Source organism: Poecilia reticulata, linkage group LG23 (assembly GCF_000633615.1).
Source record: "Poecilia reticulata strain Guanapo linkage group LG23, Guppy_female_1.0+MT, whole genome shotgun sequence".
NCBI lineage: Eukaryota > Metazoa > Chordata > Actinopteri > Cyprinodontiformes > Poeciliidae > Poecilia > Poecilia reticulata.
The window spans coordinates 1475266-1496119 of NC_024353.1; the positions used below are offsets into that span (position 1 = coordinate 1475266).

The 20854-nt window shown below is 40.4% G+C and overlaps 2 protein-coding genes across 7 annotated transcripts in view; one reads left to right on the forward strand and one right to left on the reverse strand.

The window, feature by feature from the left end:
* ppfia2 (PTPRF interacting protein alpha 2) overlaps positions 1-2062 on the forward strand; it is a 126640-nt gene extending 124578 nt beyond the window's left edge. For 4 of the 6 annotated variants that reach the window (XM_008400426.2, XM_008400428.2, XM_008400429.2 and 1 more), the window contains 2 exons: positions 182-273; positions 927-2062. In XM_008400426.2, the coding sequence (XP_008398648.1) occupies positions 182-240 (59 nt within the window). In that variant the 3' untranslated portion in view covers positions 241-273; positions 927-2062. The remainder of the gene's footprint in view (positions 1-181; positions 274-926) is intronic. The other 2 variants (XM_017302804.1, XM_017302806.1) reach the window with 1 other exon arrangement.
* The window catches only part of acss3 (acyl-CoA synthetase short chain family member 3), a 62904-nt gene continuing 43389 nt past the window's right edge, over positions 1340-20854 (reverse strand). The window contains exons 5-17 of the mRNA XM_008400413.2: positions 20024-20158; positions 19338-19478; positions 17968-18048; positions 17528-17623; positions 16213-16364; positions 14067-14170; positions 5094-5189; positions 4294-4357; positions 3276-3357; positions 2881-3003; positions 2706-2805; positions 2389-2564; positions 1340-2258 (exon numbers count right to left, since the gene is read on the reverse strand). Of these exons, the coding sequence (XP_008398635.1) occupies positions 2175-2258; positions 2389-2564; positions 2706-2805; positions 2881-3003; positions 3276-3357; positions 4294-4357; positions 5094-5189; positions 14067-14170; positions 16213-16364; positions 17528-17623; positions 17968-18048; positions 19338-19478; positions 20024-20158 (1434 nt within the window). The 3' untranslated portion in view covers positions 1340-2174. The remainder of the gene's footprint in view (positions 2259-2388; positions 2565-2705; positions 2806-2880; positions 3004-3275; positions 3358-4293; positions 4358-5093; positions 5190-14066; positions 14171-16212; positions 16365-17527; positions 17624-17967; positions 18049-19337; positions 19479-20023; positions 20159-20854) is intronic.

A 20854-nucleotide genomic window follows, 5' to 3' on the forward strand; every position in this document is an offset into this window, starting at 1 on the left:
CTTGCTGGTCTGTGACGCTCACGAAATACTAAAAACGACTCATTTGTGGTTTCCACTCAAAACAAAACCTTCCCTGCTGTGATTCGTGGCTTTCAGGTTGACTGAAAATATTGCTTTGTCCATCAAGAGTTTGCGATCTGAAGCAGAACATTTGTTTGTGTCTCACTGTGTCCACCTGCAGTCGGACCGTCTGCGGTGCAGCGGCTGGACAGCTCAACGGTGAGAACCTACTCCTGCTGAGAGGAGGAAGCTGGGGACCTTAAACTGTACGCTGTATGTAACACAACACAGTGTCTCGCTCGGTTTAATACACAGGTTTTACTGGTAGCTCTTAAAAAAAAATTTTCCATAAGGATATTTCATTAGCTTGGCAAACAGAGGACATGTTTTTGCCAGGTAACGGTGACGATATGATACGAAACAGCAGGTAGAGAAACAAACATCCTTTAATGTCTGTCCAGAAAGGATTATTTATAGACCCACCCTTGCAAACACATTCACTATTTCTAGGATTCTGTCACTTGAGATTTTAGGACCATAACTTCTAAGATCTGAGGTGCATCCGGATCCTCCACTGTGAAAGTTAATGCATTATCGTTCCAGTGCTTCCCTGTGCAGAAGGAATACAGAGTTCAGTGGGTTTACATCCAGTTCCTTATGTTGAACTGCTGCCAGTATTCTAATTAAGGTGATGCAAGCACTTGCAATTACACAGAAGATAGTTCAAGGTTGATGTTGAGGCAAAAACTAAATGTAGACTTGAAGAAAAAGATATTAACATTGCATATTGATGCGTTGTTGCTTTTTACAATGAAGAGAAAACTGGATTTAAAGATGTTCAGTAATATTGTGCAAATGAAGCAGTGTTGGGTCCTGAAGGTATTTCTTTGCTCACTGTTCTGACGCCACTAAACTTTCCTTCCCAGCTACAGTTCTGAACCAACAGGCCAATCTGCCGAGAAACAATCCGATGACACGCACTGCCAAGAAGCCCTGCTCTCCTCTCTGACCCCGTCCTCCATGACTGGTGACGCCGGTGCTAAACTGTCCTGCAGGATGCCTCGTTGTCACCATTTCTACCTTTTACATGTAAAGTAACTTGTCAGAGCATAATGTACTGTGTATTTCTTCTACAGAAGACGTGTAGGTTATCTGTAAATTCTTATAAATATGCCATTTTTATTATATACACAAAACATCTATGTATAAAAAGATATTAAGGGTTTGTGCAAAAAAAAAAACAGAAAAATGTCCCTGCCACCTCATTTAGTGGACGATAGATGAATATATGCTGCTCTTTAAACTCTCCATTAGACCCTCGTTCCTCTAGATCATTTTGTACATATGGTTTTATTTTTTCATTGTGCTAATGAAAATTTACGATGAACCTGTTCTGGAACATAGAAGGGAAGAAACTCCATGTTGTGCCATGCTGCCCTCTAGTGGTGGGCTACTCTAACAACACGGGACGGAGCTTTTCAGGAGGATTCGTCGGCACAACAGAAGCACCTTCATACATCCGCATCAACTCAGACTATTTAGAAGCCAAGGACAAAACAAGACGCTCTCTGAAGGTGCACAACTTCAACTCAGAGAGCCGAACAGCATCCCAGACGTCACGTGTTACTGTACGTTTCATCAGGCAGCACATCAACACACTTACAGCCAAGCTGGCCTTTCTACCCCGCCCCTCCTGTTAACAGAACAGATGAAATAACTGAAGGACAGACTGCTTTAGCTCATAGTGTGTGTAGAGTGTTTATGACCATGTTGAAGTGAGGTGACTTAACGATTAAAAGATAAAAACCCTGTTGCTTGCTGTGACTTCCATCTGGGTGTAAATGTCCTTCGTTTCAGTCAGTTGTCAGGGTAACCTGTTGTTCAGCCCTGCTTGTCTCTGCGTTATGTCGGACGGACAGCAAACGTCTCGTTTGTTTTCACATTTGCACGAATGAGGATTCATTTTAGTTTCTGATTTTTTTTTATTTATTACTTGTACTTTGGTCAAAACTAAGTGGTGAGCAAACAAGTTTTCATTGTCAATAAAAAAGTTTTAAAAACGGTTAGTGAGCTGTTTGCATTAAAAATCTATGTTCACAAAGTTTAGTGCAGTTCCGTTTTACCTCATCAGTAATTTACATACTGAAAATTTCTCTAAAATATTCTGATGGTTTTCAATCTGCATGTCGTCTCCAGATGTTTTCTACTTGCCTCTCAATGTCTTTGAACACATCTGGGTCCTCAATGGTTGGCGTAATCTGTGAAGAGAAATATTTAAAAAGTTTAAAACTGCTAATTATGAATATATTTAAAGAAGAAGAAAAAAGTTCCTCGTAACATTTGGTAAGTTTATGATTATTGTAAAGTGCTGAGGTTGTCACGTCCCACCTTGTAGGGTTTGCCGTTGACCAGGTTGGCCAGAGAAGAGCGGGGGATTTTTCCGGAGCGAGTCTTCGGTAACCCCTGGACGAAGAGAACGTTCCTGAAGGCGGCTACAGGTCCGATGGTGTCCCTCACCAGCTTCACCACCTCCTTTGTGATTTCTGCCTCAGTTTTCTGCACATCTGACAAACAAATCACAATGCAAAATCCCATAATTGTAAAAATAAAAACGTGTCAAGCATTTGTATTCAGCCTTGAATCAAAAAGATGTATTGAAGTTTATGTTTGTAATACAATAAGCAGAGACGCTTCGTTGCTCTTACCTTTTTTAAGAACACACAGCGCCAGAGGAACGTGGCCCTTCAGAGAGTCCTCCAGACCCACCACAGCGCAGTCCCCCACCGCAGAGTGCAGCAGCACCGACTGCAACACAAACACGTCCTTGTAACTGGGGGGAAACCATATTCATCAGAATCCTCTCTGCAATGCTTCTCCCACTTCCTCTAATGCTCCAGCAGACAGCCTGTGACCAGCCACGTTGATGACGTCATCAGACCGGGACATGATGTAAAGGAAGCCGTCCTCATCCAAAAAGCCGGCGTCCATGGTGTCATAGTAGCCCTGGAAAAGGATTGCACAAGAGGAAACCTAACTGCATTATAGTGCTTTAGTTTAGACCAAAAAGTAGCAAAATGTCCCTGAAACATCTTGCATAGATTAAAGAGATCATGTAATTCTGCAATATCAAGTTTAAACACTAGAGGTCCTCCTTTCTCTACTAAAAAATATATTTATTTCTCCTCTGAAAAGCAAAACTGACCACAGCATAAAGAACATTAAAATGTGAAGGTAAGTTTTAAATATTTTTGTTTTAGAAGCAACAAACTACTTACTGGAAATTTGGAGAAGTAGAGCTCCTTGAAGAGACGCTGGCTTTGCCACAGGGACAGTGCAGCTCCAGGAGGTAGAGGAAGTCTGCAGGATTAATTATCTATTAAAAATAACCCATCTCAGAAGAAGTTTGCTTTCAATTCAAATACCAAGACTTTTTTAATTCAGTGCAGCCAAGCTGTGCTAGACCTTAGCTGACCCAGTAACAGGCACCCAAACAAACAAAACGCACAGAAAGGAAAGGTCAGGAAGTCAATGTTTACCAAGAGACGACCAGTAATCCCTCCATGTCCTGAACCCTAAATCCGTCTGAGCAGAGGTGGAGTCAGCGTTATGTTCTCATTCTCGTTTTAAATCAAAGCTATTTAGAAGCCCAGTTGGACATAAACTGAGAAATATCCCAGCTAAAGCAGCTGCACATGAACAAAGTGAAAACTAATCAGTTTTGGAACAGGATGCTTCTAGAATACACTTCTTGTATCTTTCTAATAAAAGACAAAGAGCTGTAACACACTCAAATGTGTGTGTGTGTACACACTCAGGCGGTTTTTAAAGCTGCAGATCCAGTTTGAGAACGAAACAGAAGAAACGTCCAGATTTTCTCCTCCGACCAGCAGGAACAATAACACAGCTGTTCCCGTCTGTCTTAAGGGCTCACACTCTGTCACCGCATATTGGAAATCCCCCCTCAGCAGCGCTCGGTCATTACCAGCGCTTTTAAAAACTGCAGGGGAGTCGAGTGGAGGGTGATAACGGACAGAGAGCAGGCTGGCGCTGGGAGCGGCTCAAAAAAGGCCCGGCTGCGTTCAGCGAGGTCCACTTAGCAACCGTTTCATAAAAACATTTCCATTAGCGGCACTTTGCTCCCAGAAACACCAGAATTTGGAGTCTTGACAAATGCTGCCCGTCTGAGTTCATAAGTGTAAAACACTCCTGTGTGAACATGTTGTACACTGAATGTGTGTGAGATTTAAAAAAAAAACACATAAAACAAGCAGCTCACAGGTCAGCTTGGCTCACCTGACCACAATATTTCCCAGAGTTCTTGGCTTCAACTCCTGCATGTCATCATCGATCACAGTGACTAAAAAACAGGAAGGCTGTATGAACACAGATAAACTGAACATGAAGATTTTTAAAAATGGTTACAAGTTATCATCATCAAGATAGTGACTACAGGTTCCAACACGTCTAAAGCCAAAACCTCAAACTAAAGTTTCCAGAACTCACAATCCTTCTGAAGCCTTTGCTGTTATTAATCTATAAGTTAGTGAGAGTGTAAATTAAAAATAAAGATGATAATGGCAGAATTTTCAACAATAATCAGGTTTAAAATCTGAAACACAGACTGTGTGGATGGATGGATGGATGAGCAGATAAAAGGTGACAAAGGATGAAAAGATGGAGGGATAAATAGATGGAAGGATGGATGGGGTGAGATACAGAGACTGATGTACAGAAAAAGGGATGGTTGGATGAGCAAAGACTAACAGAAGGATGAGTGTACTATAGCGACGGATACAGAAAAGGACAGATGGAGGGATCAAAAGATGATTCATGGATGGACGGATGGCAGATGGAGAGAAAGAAGGATGATAGATGTACAGGAAAGGATGCAGAGAAGGAAAGAAAGATGGACAGATTCAGTGATTGATGGACAGATAAAGGGACAAATAAAAAAATGAATAAACTGATATTCGTTATAATAGATGGACAGAGAGAGAGGCGGCAGAATTAAAGTGATAAATTGATAATAAACACTGGGATGTATAGACTGAGCCTGGATGGATCTTTAACTTCATCCTCAGTATTTCTCTCACCATTGTAACCTGGAACTGGTTTTCCAGCCTGGCCTGCAGGTGGCGTGAGCGAGTTACCCAGGCCGATACAGGAGGACGTGATGGCTGAGCCAGTTTCTAAAAAAACAAACAAAAACGATAAAACGATGTTTAATTAAGAATCAGAACTCGCGCATAAACTGGAGATCAAACACTTCCGATTTCAAAAACAGCTCATTAGTTTTAACGTCAAGCTGACAGAAGGAAAACGTCCTGCGTTGCTTCGGTGAGCGGCGTTAACCCACATAGCACAACTATGACAGCTCCTGTGGGCTCTCCCCGGCTCCGCCACAGAACCGTGCTCCAGTTACAGCAGAGAGCCGGCTGGCGGGCTGCGCGCCCACCCAGCAGAGGAATAACAGAATCAATCCCGCTCAGCATGGGAGATTACATCAGACACAGCAGCTGAGTGCGCCAGCATCAGCATCTGTCTTTGGTGTTAAATGCAAAACCGCAGATCTGTGAAGAGACGTTCCTTCTTTCCTGCCTTCCTTTCAATGTCTGCATAAAGTTTACAGCGTAAACATTCGTAAGCGGCTGCTTCAGTAAATCCGTCTGCTACAGGAAGCGTATGTGGTGTAAATTCAGTGCTACGGATCATTATTGATTTTATAAAGCTTATGTAACGGCAAATAATCCTCCTGCATCATGTATCCCACTGGAATAAATGTAAAGTAGTGGTGCTGGATTGTTCTCTGGAAGGGCAAAAGCTAATGGGAAAACATTTTAAGCCGCAAGATCACCATGCAAAGGTCATTTCAGTCAATAATGCATAAAATATGAGCCGCAGACCTACAATTAAATACTGACGCATCGACAATAAAAGGATTATACCATGTTGTGGAAAAGTGTTTCCCTTTTAATAGCCTTCATCTGATTTTACTCCTAATTAAAGCACCACCAAAGACCAAGTTGGTTGGAGCTTATGATTTCATACCAACTGTTGTCTGTTATCTAATATTATGTTTGATGAACATTAAAGTTAGGTAAAGTCTGGGAACAGGAGAACAAATCATTTGAAACTGTTGGGCAAGAATTTCACAGGCAGTTTGAATACAGATTTGAAATCTGTATTCAACTTGAAAGAAGCCCCGACAGCAAACCTTTTGCTTTTCTACCAAAGTGGGAAAAGGTGATAATCCTACTGCAGTCAGAAATCAAAAGAAAACAAAATGTTCAATTTCTCTGCAGCAGGTTTTACAGAGACGCTCGGGGGCAGCAGGTTGCTTCCAGACGAGACCTGGTGAGGTTTTTAATGACGACGAGACGGAGGAGGAGGAGAGAGGACGACATCTACGATCTTTTAATTGATCCGTTTGCTAGAAAATATTTCAACCAGACAGCAGTTCTTAAAGTCCCACATCATAATTGGTAGGAACATTTAGATTCACTCTTTCCTCATCCCGTATGGAGACATTTTGTTAAAGCACAGATGTCCTAATTCAAGCTCAAATTACTGGAGTTTTGGCTGATTAATGTAGGCATCTTTGAAAAACTCTCTTGACTGGAGTTTGACCCAAACCACTGAAAGGAGGCGACACGAGCAGAAGGTGTTAAACTGTCTGGACCAGACGAGATTCGAGACGAACTAATAAACCCCAAAGCTTAAAGAAATATGGACTTTATATTATAAGATGAAAGCAGCCAGACTGAACCCAGTCTGCACCAAGTAAAGACTCTGAAAAATGCATTTGTATTACAAAGGCATTGACATAAAGATGATATAAGACTAGCACCAAAAAAAATTAAGACTTAAAAGAGTAAAGGACGTATGATTATTTAATAATCATCATGCAAACTTTAATTTGCTTGGTAATGTGCATTTGGGTCGAGTCGTTTTCCTCACATTCTGTGTCTCGAGTCAAACTTCAGTCTTCCCGTCTTCCTCCAGCTTCACACCCTTTTCCTCTTGAACACAAACAAATCAATCTTCCTTTTGCCTCGTTGGAGATTGCTCTGGCCAGTGTGAAGCCTTTTGTGTGTGATGAATGAGCGGAGAGGAGTAGAGAATGCTGGATGACACCGGGGAATAACAGAAAAAGGCAACAGTGGCATGTTTTGACGCAGAGTCGCCGCTTTGAACAGCCGCGCTCAGTGTGAGGAGCTTTTGAAGGGAACAGCTGCAGAAAAAGTTCTCCAAAAGGAGGAACGTTTCTTTGATCTGACGTCCCCCTTTTTCCTTACATCCAAACTTTACGCTCAGAATATTGAAATAAAAGCTCAAACAACCTAACCACCTCCATCTATACAGCTTATATGTAAGGCAGGCAACGCCGTCTGAAGGCCAGCAGGGACTAATGTTACGGTCTGGTGTGGTTCCAGAGTATAAATGCTGGGAAATCTATGAAAAAGTAAAGCATTGATGGTAATGTTTCGAAACTGATTGCGTCAGTCTTGCAGCAGTCAGCTGTCCTGAGCTTCAGACTCGACACTTCTGCTCCCACAGCAACGTTAGACCGAGATTCTTAAAGATTATTATGATTTACATCGAATGAAAACAAAATGCAAAACAGTGGAAATAAAATGTTGGATTATTAAAGTGTGTTTAAAATGACTGGCATGCAAGAGAAGTCTTGTGTAGAGGTAACGCATAAATCATAAAAAAAAAATGATGTTTGTAATTTGCAACAAGCCAAGTAGTGGACGACACCCAAGACTGAAATGTTTGGCTTTCATGGAAAACCGACACACGGTAGTGGCAGCATCATGCTGCAGGGAAGCTTCCTCCAGGAAACCAGGTCAATGGTGGTGAGAAGATGGAACGACTCAATAACCCGGCAATCCCAGAAGAAACACTTTTTTAAAAATGTAATCAATGATGAATTATCTCACGTTTCTTAAAGTCTGAACTCTGTTCATGCATTATGATTTGAATCTATTCTTGGAACGTCTACATGGAAACCAAATGTCACAAACAGGAGAACCAAACAAAACAGAAAGCGCCACCAGGAAAGGCTCAGAGGTTCTCTCTGCACATCATACATATGCAGGGCAGAGCTTCAGGCCGTCTGTGTGATGTGTGGTTGCTGGGGCAACTTGGTGAGCAGCTCAGAGAGAGAACTGACCTAAGGTCAGCGTAGAAAGACAGATGTGGTGTGAGCGACGTCACCCATAAGAGACAACAGATTATTTCGCTCTTAATTTACTTCATAAGCCAAATGATGAGAAAACTATTTACTCATATTTTTCCATTTGCATGAATATCAATTCATTAAAACATGCAAGGTCAACATTTCTAAAGTTCATCATTACAAAGCTGTTAAAAATGTTCCTCTCATACGACTCCAGTAAAATGATCTGACTGAGCTCAGCTTGAGTCAGGAGAAATTACAGTTTCTCATAAAATACTTTAAAACCCAGACTCCTGGTTAATAACTGTAAATGCCCAAAAAAGGGGATATTTTATTAATTCTGTCATAACTTCATAACCCACATGGAGGTGAACAGACAAACCAAATGGTGCTGGAGGTAAGTTTAAAGCCGAGGTTCCTTATTCACATTTTTATAGCAGAGATGAATTACTCAAGTGTTTCATAACTCAGGAAAACCAGGCAGAAACACCAAAAGTGTAGAACTACTGAACAAGAACTGATTAAAAGACTAAGGCTGCGTTCACACTGCAGCTTGAATTCACCCAATTTCGATTTTTTATTTTTTTTTATCAAATCGGATTTTTATTTTTTTATTTTTTGCCGAGCCGGTCACACTGCCACACAATGTGTTCTGCAGTCTGAACGGGCAAACGACCTGAAAGTGTCCCGCATGCGCACTAGAGGGCGCAATAGCGTCATTGTTCTCAGTGTTCTGCCAACCGCCATAAAGAAGAAGTGATCAGTGTTTGCGGAAGTAAACATGGAGGCTAACGGTGGAGCTTAGCTTATATATTTGAAGTTGTTGTCCAACTGGAGCAGCATATTAACAACTTAATCCTCATATAGTCCGTCATTGGTTGTTTTTCTTCCCGCTTGCGCGTATCAGGACGCAGAATAGTGAGATTTGTTGAGAATCAGTGACGTTCAGTTCGGATTAAGGCGACCTGAACGTTAGGGTCGCATTAGAATCGGATACGTATCGGATATGGGTCACATTCTGAAAAGAATCCGACCTGTGCTGTTCACACTGCCACGAAAAGATCTGATACAGGTCGGATTACGTAAAAAAAAAAAAAATCGGAATTGGGTCACTTCAGGCTGCAGTGTGAACGCAGCCAATGTGGCAAAAAGGAAAAACAATCTTAAGAAATCTTAACCTTTGTAGTTTTGACCTCATGTTGAAGCTGTGCTCCATTGCTAACGCCATCTTGGAGGTAAACAGGAACAAGTTGAGATTCTGTTTGTGCAGTTATTTCCTGTAACACATTTTAAATGTGAATCCAAACCAATTCACACATGTAATTCAGTAAAACTGATACGGTCTCAAAATTCAAGATTTTTCCCCGTTTTACCAAAATCTCTAAAAAGCTATGTGAGCAACCTCTTCTACCAGCTTCCTGATATATTGAAAAATAAAAAAAACTGAATTTGACTCAAAAGTCAAACAGGTTCAATATTTTGTGCATATTTTCTGCTGCATCTAATTTACTGCTCCTCCACCGTCACTCCTTTTGATCTTGTGAATACTCGGTTCTTCTAAAATCGGTTTTTCCTTCTACTCCACCATCCCCCCTTTCATAGAGGCTGAAAACCTGCCCTTGGTAGACCTTCTGAGACGGGCCAATATGTACACGCCTGTGCCAGCTCAGTTACCGGCACGGCTAAAGAGGGAAACACTGATCAAGATGACCTCTCTGAGAAGGTCACGCCAACTTGAGACAAAACAGAAAAACAAACACAGAAGCAGAGGAAAAGTCAAAAGAACACACACCTAAAAACACCACAAGTGCATCCGTCGCCCCCTTTCATGCAGGCAGCCTAAACCTGCCGGCTGGAAATACACATTTGTTGCCAGGCAACAGTCATGACATCAGCAACCTTCATCCTCAGCCCTCTCCACCCCCTTCCAATGCCACTTGGGTCTTAAAATAGCTCGCAGATTATCATCAAGACTCAAAACGTCAGACACATTCTCATATGCACAGAGCAGGCAGGTGAGCTGAGCTGCTGCTGCTGGCATCAGGTGGGTCAGAAACAAATAGGTGAGTAGCTCTACGGGCTGGTTGGTTGGAAGGGGAGAGGGAGGTCAACTCGCAGCATCTTCGACGGTGTGAGAGGAGAACAACATGAACAACTGGACTCGTTTAAAATGAGGCGATGGGAGACAACGAGGAAAAGATGAGATCATCTCAGCTGATGAATCAGCATGAAACACGACCGAGTTCCCTGAACGCGGAGAGAAACTCGCCAATCTGTTCTGCTTTGCACAAGAGATACGGCAGACTAAATGGTAGAATTGGTCAAATTAGTAATCTGCACAGCGGGATTGTACTGTTAAATATTTCAAACGAGACGTTAATTTAGCGTGACATGAGTGATGACAAAAGGAATTTAATCCTGGAGGTGAAAGACGCTGCGTGGGAAGTGGCCTCCTGTTTGGAAAGCGACGTGATCATACTTCTGTCTGGGGGAACGGCGGAACAAGCTGAACAAACAGTCTTTTAGAAAGGATTCATCTGAACAAATTTAAGTCCATCTAGAATCCTGTTCACTTAAAGTTCTTGGTCACATTTGAAATAAACAGAAGCGTATAAACGTTCTACGTTTGTGGCACCATGAATCAGCCTTACAGCTGCCTAAAGAGGATCTAATATGATAATATATAATAAATAAACCAACTGCAGTTCAAGTTGCATCTTATCTAAAGAACATCTCAACTAAAAAGGCTTCAGCCAGTGAAACCAGTACACCTCCACCTGCAATAAACAGAAAACAATATTCAACCCGTGTCAAACTGATAACAGCACTATAATAAGGTTTGAAAAAGGTCAGAGCTCAATTACATATGCAAGGCAACTCTGAATACGGGAGATTAGGGCAGCACCTCTAAGATTCAGCACAGGAAGCGCATCATCTTTTAAAGGTTACTCAAATAACACGGAATATTTGAAAACTGTTTCACAGATAATAGCTGCTTTATTGCCCCTCATATCTGAAGTCACACAGTGTCTGACACAGAAAGCGAGAGATGGCAAGCAGCCCGCTCTGCCACGAAAAAGTGGAGAGCACATTTGGATTCCAGCTCCGGCTGTAGGCTGCCAGTTACAGAGTTTAGCAGAGGGTGAGCAATCGTATTGGTTTTACACATGGAGGCAGAAATCAGGGGGCGCCACAGGTTTTTCTCTAAATTCTATAAATCACCTGGTATGAATGACCACAAAATGCGACGGGGTTTTGTTTTAGGATGTGAAAGAATAGAGCAGAAGGGCCGTGTTATCAACATGTCAGTGTTTCCTAGAATGAAATGTTATCTTAAAGACTGACTACCAGGAGGAAAATGACAACTTTTATCCACTTACAGGTTGGGTTAGGTTTTAATCCAGCCAAACGGAGCTGCGGTCAGATTCAATATAAAAATTAAGGAACAGGCACAGTGTACAGAGTTTAGAAATAGAGCAGACAGATAAATGACAAAGCAATAAAACAAAAATAAAAAAAGCCATAAATCTGTGTGTAGCTGTGTTCTGTTACCTGCAGCATCTCCCAAACTGCTGTATGAATAGTAAATGCTTCAAACATCTTATGCAAGACATATTCTGCTTATTTTAACCTGCAGGAGCCTCCGCATCATTAGAGCTTCTGCACGGTGATTTACCAACAACCTGCAGCCTTTATGTGACTAATTAGGGCTTATAAGCTGTCAGTAGTTCACTGCCAACATGCAGAATTACTTAACTTTATTCTACCTGCCAAACTGAGGCTGACTGCTCTCACTTAAAGTCAAATTACACGTAGATTAGGCTAATCGCCCGCTTAATAATGCAGCATCAAAGCATTCATCAATCCTAATAAAAATAAGTCACGCCAAATTGGATCGAGGATTTATGAATAAAAAATATAATAGGAGTTAAAAGGTGATCAGAGACAAAGTAAAGACTATAGCATGAAACTTTTATGTGCAGTAAAACTATTTAAATTATTATAACTTTGAGATAGTTTGTGAAAAGTCCAAAGCTGCACATTTGGATCATCAATTATGCTTCTTTTTTTTTTTTTTTTTAGATTTTCTCTGTCCGGTGCCAAATGAAATTACTTCCAAGAGATTTAGTCTGGCTTTATGACAAACATATAAGAATTAATCAAATAAAATCTGGTGTCAAAAGTAACTTTTATCACCAAGAACAGTGATCTTGGTCTAGTTAGCATTCCCTTAGCCTCTCCCACTGTGGTGCAGGAGAGACAGAATTGCTGGGCATGCAGACCAGCATCCTTCTGATCTAAGGAGAAGCTCAAGTCTGTGTGCCGTGAAGCAAAGTAATGACACAAGGCAAACATCTCCACTAGGAATATCTGCAGCCAGCGGCAGTCAAGTCAGACAGAAAACAAAAGGGCCAACATTGTTTGTAAAACTCAAATAATGTTCAAATACTAAACTAAAAGCAAATGGATTAAATTAGCAATATTTCCTATCATAAAATGAACTAACAAGCTTAAATGTAGGTGTAAATGCTGCAATTAGTTTGTCAATTTATAGCATATAAAAACTATTCTGGTTCATTTGTCTCCAAACCAAATGTAAAAGTGAAAGATATTACCTACAATATCCTTCACAAAGTGAAAATAGTGCTTGGATTCATAGTCTGAGTTTGCAGACTGAACATAAACCCAGCCTTGATTAATATTTAAATATATTTTAATTCATGAGTCTAATCCATCAAAAGCATCAGTGGTAGTTGCTAGCACAGCAGTTCAGTTTTAACACCTGGTTGAAGATAGAAACTTTACCGATCGTCTGTCTGCACCTTTATACATTTACGCCTAAATTGTTCCTTCCTTTCATTGCTCCTACTTTTGGTTCTCAGCAGTTTAACAGAAGGAAATAATAAACTCTAGCTCTCAAACGTTGCCATCAAAGATTTAGCCTCTGAGGCACGCGTAGAGAAACAAGGCGGCTCTGCTCTTGTTGCTATAATACACTGGCTGTACCTTCAACAATAGATCAATTTGACGAATCACATTTCTGTATTATTCCAATACTGAACTCTGAACAATCCAATCGATCCTGGACAGACTAATTGGTCAAGTGGGCTAATCTGCACCCTAATCTGAAGAGCGTAGCACGTACAATCGCTCAAGGTCGATGGCTTTCGAGCAATCAAACAGCTGCATCGATTCCATATTTAACACAGATATGTCATCTCGTCCAGCATCGATCCTCCATTTGCACCGCCAGGATATTTCAAAACAAAGAGGCGTCCAATTGTGCTCGTATGCGGTGCCTAACACATTTATCACAGCTCTGTGGCACTCGGGATAAAAGCAATCACACAGTGGGAGGTGAAGGGGTCTGACATTAGTATGCTCCCTGCATTCAACAATCCATTCCATGACAAACCACTTTTCAAATTCAAGAATCAATAATAAAGATGGCCTTAAAAAAAAACCTTAAAGCTGCAGGACTGTCTGGCCGTCATGCAGAACCGCACACTTCTGCAGACTTTTACAATTTGCTGCGTAAGAGAGGTATGGCTTTTTATTAAAACTGCAATGATGAAATCCTGCACTAAAATATCAGCTATGCAAAATTATATTTTTGAGCAGAAATCCAGATAAGTGCCAATCGTCGCCATGGCATTGGTGACAGATCCATAACATCTAATCTTAGGAAAACGAGAACAGCAGCACAAACTTCACAGATTAAAGCCTCGATTTAAATTCTAGTCCATTAACGTCTTTTCCTTCCTTCCTTTCATAATTGATGACCGACCATCTTCGGTCAGAAGTAAAGCCCAGAGAAGGTGAAACTCCAAAATGACACAGACATTTGCGAATTTTCATCTGAGGAAAATGAAAGTTTTCTCACCCGTCTGCCACCAGTGATCCAGAACCGGGACGCCAAAGTTCTTCTTTGCCCACTCCAGCGTCTCGACATCACACCGCTCTCCTGCCAAGAATAACGTCTGCAACCTATGAAGAATCACGGCAAATCGTTTTCCTTCAATAAGCTAATGTGACTAACCGTCATACAGACATCAAACATGCCAGAAATGTTCTTAGTGTCTGCAGTTGTTGTTTTATACACGCATATTTGATGACAGACGGATGTGGGAATGTTCTCCTGAAGACAGTATCTTTAATTGTAACAGGCACAGTTTCTGTTGGGTGTAATATTCATGGAGCTACGCCACACTCTGCTTACATTTCTGTTGAGGAAGCAGATCAATACTGGTCTGAAATAAATTCCAAATCTCAGAGTAAATGTGCAAACTGTTGCAGCACAGTCCAACAAATCTCTTAGAGGGATTAGTCTTGAAATAAGAGGCGGGTCTTTGGAGAACTTCCCTCCTGATAGCATTTTATTTAACAACAAACTTCAGCTTTTAACAGTGTGAAACCACTGATCCAAAAAACTACCACCAAGATAAACAGCGCCTTTGATTCAGCCTCACAGTCACAAGCCAAACTTTAAATCCTAATACATGAATCTTTTTTATTTACCACAAAGCATCCGTTTGGTTTACCGTCTTGTTTACAAAAGTGTCTCTCCAAAGTATTTTATTTTTCCTCGACAATTTTGCTAAAAGCTTCTCTGCTCATACTATATTTTTGGACAATCTAATTACCGCCACGTCCGACATGTTAACAAGGGATGCAGCTCAATCGCACTAAAAAGTCTCAGCACAGGCTCAGGAGGAAGCCTGGGTCCGTGTTAATAAGCTGAAGGAAGAACAGGTGAGCTGCATCAAATCAGGGCTTGAACTCTAGCATGAAACTATGTTTGGTAATAAAGCTTTAAGGCTTTTCTCAAAGGTTGTACAACTCTCTGCACATTCCGTATTAGAAACAGAACTACCAACACTGCTTTCATAGTTTTAGATGTGTGGATAAATGAGAAAATCACAAAAATGTACCTCTTATTGTGGCAAATTTGGTAGTTACTGTAGAACCAAAACATCTGTTTCCTCATTTCAGTAAAGTTGTTAAATTCTAGTAAAATACTGACCACTGAAGTGGAAATTTAGCAAATCACAGTGGAGTAAAATTATGTTTGCAATTCTACCACTATGTCACACAGATGTTTTATTTTGAGCCGAAGAAAAACGGTGATCTTCAATAAACAAGTTAGCATATTAAAAAACTATTAAACCTAAATGACTGCAGTTTAAAAAGGTGCAGTTCATTCAGCGCCTGCAGCAGAGGATCCAACACACACTGCTGCATTTAGTGAATGAGTCACTGAGGCCAAAGGTCACCAAGATTCAGAATTGCTTTACGATTGTGTGCCGAGAGGCATTTCAGACTGCTGAACAAGAATGAAGTGATAAACTGACAAACCAACCCTCAGGTCCAAGTTTTCTGCTCCATAACAAACATTTGACAAATGTGATCGACTCAGCAAGTATCTGAATCACTGGGCCAAACTAATAAAAGGGGAAAAAAATGTATTTTACTCCCTGCTACAGGTACGAAGAGCAAAACAAGCTGAGGTTGTGCAGCTGCCATGCATGCTTAGACACAGAAAAACACATTTATGTGGGAGAGAAGAAAATCTGACAGCATATTGTGAAAATCCTGAAACATCAATTGTTTGCAAATGGGCTGTAAAATCTACACTGTACTGCATCAGGACTTTTTTAATGCACTGCTGGCTCTTGAGAAGCACTTTGTGATTTTATATCCTGAAAGGTAGCATATAAATAAAGCTGTAGTTAGTTTAGCTGCAGTTTCACGTCCACTGCATCGTTTTAACCCAGACTAACACTCGTCAGAGAAGGCATCATTAACAAAAGGATTTAGGGAACAAACACAGACCACACAAAACATCTTTTAGCATTTTTAAAATCTACAGTTGCTAAAAAATATATATATGCTGTTATCAACTAACAGAACTGCCAGCAATAAATTATCTATCATCTATTCAAGACCTTCTCGTTTGCAGCTAGCTTCCAAATCAAGAAAGAAAACTTGTCTTGATGTGGCTGATCATTACATGATGCAGTGATATCTACCTGGTCAAAGGGTATTTCCTCCCGGCTGCGGCGCCGGGGTCCTGCTGCCGAATGGCCCGGATTGCGGTGGGTGCGGTAAACATGGAGGACGCTCCGTACTCCGACAGGACACGGAAGAACGCGCCAGGATCTGGAGTCCCGACTGGCTTTCCCTACAATCAGGAACATAAAATAAAATGCGTCTGTCTACAACCCAAAACACCAACAAGACATGGAAACAGTATCTGTAATACAACACATGAATGAATTGGTGCTATACAAGTAAACTGAATTCAACTGCAATATGGTTCATGTTTGAGCGGCACAGTCAAAGTCCAGTAAATGTAGTTATGTTACGTAAACTGACATTTGTGTTTGTGTGCAGCGGAGAATTAAAACTCTCTTTTAAACAAAGACCCACAACGAAAGAAAAAAAAAATCTGTCTTATTGAAGGGAGGCCGGTCAATTAGCTGCCAAACGAGGTCAGAGAAAAATCACCAAGGATGTCTAATCAGAACTGAAAGAAACGGAATAATCAGCAAACGGAAAAACGTCAGAACAGTCTGCGCATCAAAACAGACATAATTGTATAAAACTCAAAGAATGAATACCAAGCAAATTAATGTCAAGTAAAAGAATACATTGATCAAAAAAATTCTTTGTAGCTTTTTAACAAGATGAAATTTCACCTCAAGGTGGGAAAGCATGAATCACAAAGGTGTCACATCTGTTAGATTAAAGAGAGAAAAGCAGCAAATAAAGGAAGAGTGCCCTAAAAACAAACATGACAGACGCTTTCTGCAAAACATTTGGAGTCCTGAACGCCTCAAACTCGCTACACAGAAATCTACAAACATGATTTCTAACATGTTTGCTTTCACTGCAACTACAACAGGAAGCCTTCGGGGGTCTGTCCACATCTATACGTCTTAGATAGACGTATAGATGTGTTTGTAATTCTACCACTATGACCCTAACCCTAACCCTAACCCTAACCCGAACACAGTGTTTTTTGCAAAAATGGGAAAAGCTTAGTAAAATTTCAATTCAAAACAGACAGATGGAAAATCTCCAAGTGTAAAATGCTTTGCAGCCTGAAGAAGTCACAAAAGAAAAGCATCTCAGCAGCATGACGTCGCTACAAGGGGATTTTCAACACATTCTGAGAACAAATTTCTCAAAATCATCTTTCCTTCTACTTCATAACTGTACGCTACATTGTCCTGATCAGCATTCCTCACATATCTACATGCTGCTGTAATACGTTTGCATGATTTGCAGGCCAAACTTACTTTGCACCATTTCTGCACCCATCTTGTTCTAAAAGCGACATACCTCATATAAAATGGTGCTGTTGCCATGGAGCAGAGGAGCGTAGCAGATGTAGGAATGGCCGACCACCCAGCCCAGATCAGAGGCAGCCCACCAAACCTGTACCAAATGAATATATGTATGCAATATCATACATCACAGAACAAGAGCTACATTATCACTCTTTAAATTGCATTAAAAAAAAAGGGACGAAAAAAATTCAATAAGGCCTTAGAAGCTTGAAGGCACTGAAAATGTAAATGTAAATCAAATATCAGACATCTAAATGATGAATGTAGCTGAAAATAGAAAGTTAAAAAGCTATTGTGTATCTCACTGTAATCAAATCATCCCTGAAGTGAAAATTCATCCATCTTTTTGCTGATTGCTTACTCTTTCTTTTTTTATTTCCCCCTCCCCATAAGAATAGCAATAACTCAGGAGAGAACGCTTTATCAACTTACATCTCCAGGACTGAGTCCATAAATATTTGACATGGTCCATTTCAGCATAACGGCGTACCCTGCAGTGTCTCTCACAACGCCCTGGGGAATGAGATAAGAAAGACATTAAAGCAGTGACAGGTATTTCACAAAGCCACGAAGCAGAGCTCTAATATCGGTTAAAACACAGATGCTCAGCCAGGCAGTGTGGAGCAGGATTATATTTTGATTTTGAATGAATGCTTCCGAAACACAGCGGCGTCAGGCTCCATCTTGGTCAGCCGCAACCATCTGAGCACGTTGCAGCGAACGGGAAAAAGTTGCCAATTGCAGCTCCATTAAGGAGAAGCCCATGAGACTCTTATTACCTTTTAGTGATAAATAAATTATGCTATTGCAGGGCGTCAATGATTATTATTTTTTGTTTATTTGAACCAACTCCTGCTGCTGTGGAAATGTTCTGTCGCATTTATGTCGGAGTGATGGATTTTATATCGGCTGCAGATTGTTTCGCAGCATTGAAGATCTGATGAGTCACACACAGGCTCCATAAATAACAGCTACTTAGGGAAAACTCAAACAGTAAATCACCCAACTTCTCTGAGCAGACGAGATTCATTGCTAATCAGTTTCTGAGACAATAACTAATGATAAAAATATTCATTTAGGCCATTAAAATTAACTGTAGAGTAACTTTTTTTTTTTTTTTTTGCTAAAAGGCTCAGGGATATTATCATCAGATCACAGCAGGATAAGTCATGTTGTTATTCTGATATTCTTGGATATTTTTGCACAGTTTTGCAGATAAACAGCATTTCAGACAAAGTGAAAAGCTTCCTTTTTGTTATTAATTAATTTGTTGCCTCCCACCTGAAAACTTAAACCATAAATACACAAAGAAAAAGCTGCATTTAACATCCAAGCACAGAAAAACATTACAGTTTTCTTTTATACAACTATTGAATTTGCTAATAAGTAAAAGCTTAACCATATCTTTAAATTTCCAAGAATAAAAATTCATAGTCTGACTAAAAAAAAAGGTAACTTTCATCGTTTCATATCTACATCTTTCCATCATAGGAAAAGAAAAATATCAATATTCTGAAATCTAGGACATATAATTAGAAAGTTTACCAAACTACTGGGTAGATATGTTTTTGCAAATAAAAATGCATGCATGTCTGAAAACTCATGTTTCTGAAGGGCAAGTTATTGATTTTATGCTGACAGGCATATTTACGCTGCATTAAAAACCTTTGAATTCTGCTGGTGTTCAGAAACTTAAAGTTTTTAAATGAAGGTAAAGATTTTTTTTTCTGTCTCAGCCATCTGACAATAAAGATGCGACCCTACTTGAAATCAGTAATAAACCAATAACTGATAGCCAGTACCTTTGGTGTTCCTGTGGTCCCAGACGTATAGAGGACATACAAAGGATGGTTGGAGGGTAAAGGAACACAGTCATGTGGACGAGAAGCAGCCATTTCCTGGTCCCAGTCCAGGCTCAGCTCCGGATCGAGGGAAACTTTGTCCTGAGACAAAGAAAAACATTTAAAAGTTTAACTTTCTAAAAGCATTTTTGCCAATAAAAATAGTTTGATCTGTGTATTTTTCTCCTTTCAGTTCACACCTTAACTTTGAGTTAGCAACATGTGAGACATACACAAATCTGTTTTAGATTTGTAAAGAAATCGCCCCATTGTTTGTATTTGAACGTGACAAACATTACCTAAATGAACTATTAAAGCATTCATAATCAAGTTCAGCCTAATTTAACCAGCGTAACATTACATTTTCTTGTGCAGTGCCTGTATACATGCTCAATAAAAGCCGGTCTGCTTCCAAACTGGATTCCTGCCAAACTGCAAGTAACATCTCAGTCATACTCAGTATTCTCAAATGTCATATACAAACTACATGTTTTTGTCTTGATTATAAATCATAATTTTACAAATGAGCCACACAAGTCAGCTTGCTTGAAATGCAAGCCTTTTGTGTATTTTAGAAACCTGCATGTTCTGTCATCATGCCACACTGTGGGATGCAGATTTCTGCTGCGTTAGCCAGACCGCCTCACCATGTTGGGCCTGCTGTAGATGAGGACTTTAGAGGGTCTGTGAGAGCTCATCTCCAGCGCCTTCTTCACCAGCGGGATGTACTCAACTCTTCTGCCTGGCTCGATGCCGAACGAGGCTGTCACCAACATCTTGGGCTGCAAAAACACCCATCATGGGAAAATGTTGAAAAAGAATAACTAATTGGGAGTGTTCTCAGCAGGCAAAATAGAATGCAGTTCGCACAAAGGATTCCTGGCAGTGGCGCAATCAAGTGCAAGCCTGCTGCACACCTGGGGCTTTCCTACGTGATCAAAGGCGTTTCCTGTAGACTTTCAAATTAAGAGGGTTGAAGCATATAAACGCTAAAAACATAACAAAAAAAGGCATTTGTTTTAAAAGTTTGGCTCCTTGTTTGCTTTGTGTCACTCTCTTCAATTTTTCACTCAAACTGAGTTACCTGGAGTCGTTTCAATGGAAAATAAAAACTGCATTTTTGATGTTTCTGTTATGTTTTACCCAATCTAGAGATTTAGGTAAAACAATTTTGCTGTTTTGTGCAAAAATCCCAACAGGCCTCCACTATATCTGTGTAACTGAACTCACTTTATTAATTCCAGGCTAACTATAGTTTGTCAGAAAGTGAGTACTTTCTTCTTTGATTTCTAATTTTGACTTCTAATGGTTCACTTCCTGCTAAAGAGCCCCCTGGCGGCTGGAGAAAAATCCACAGGCAAGCGGCACCGGGCTATAAAGCGTGGAAAAAAAGTAGCGATTTATAGTCCGAAAAATACGGTAGTGCGTTTTCTAGCACAAAACCTATGGAAGCCCATTTCCGCCATGAAAAAAAAAAA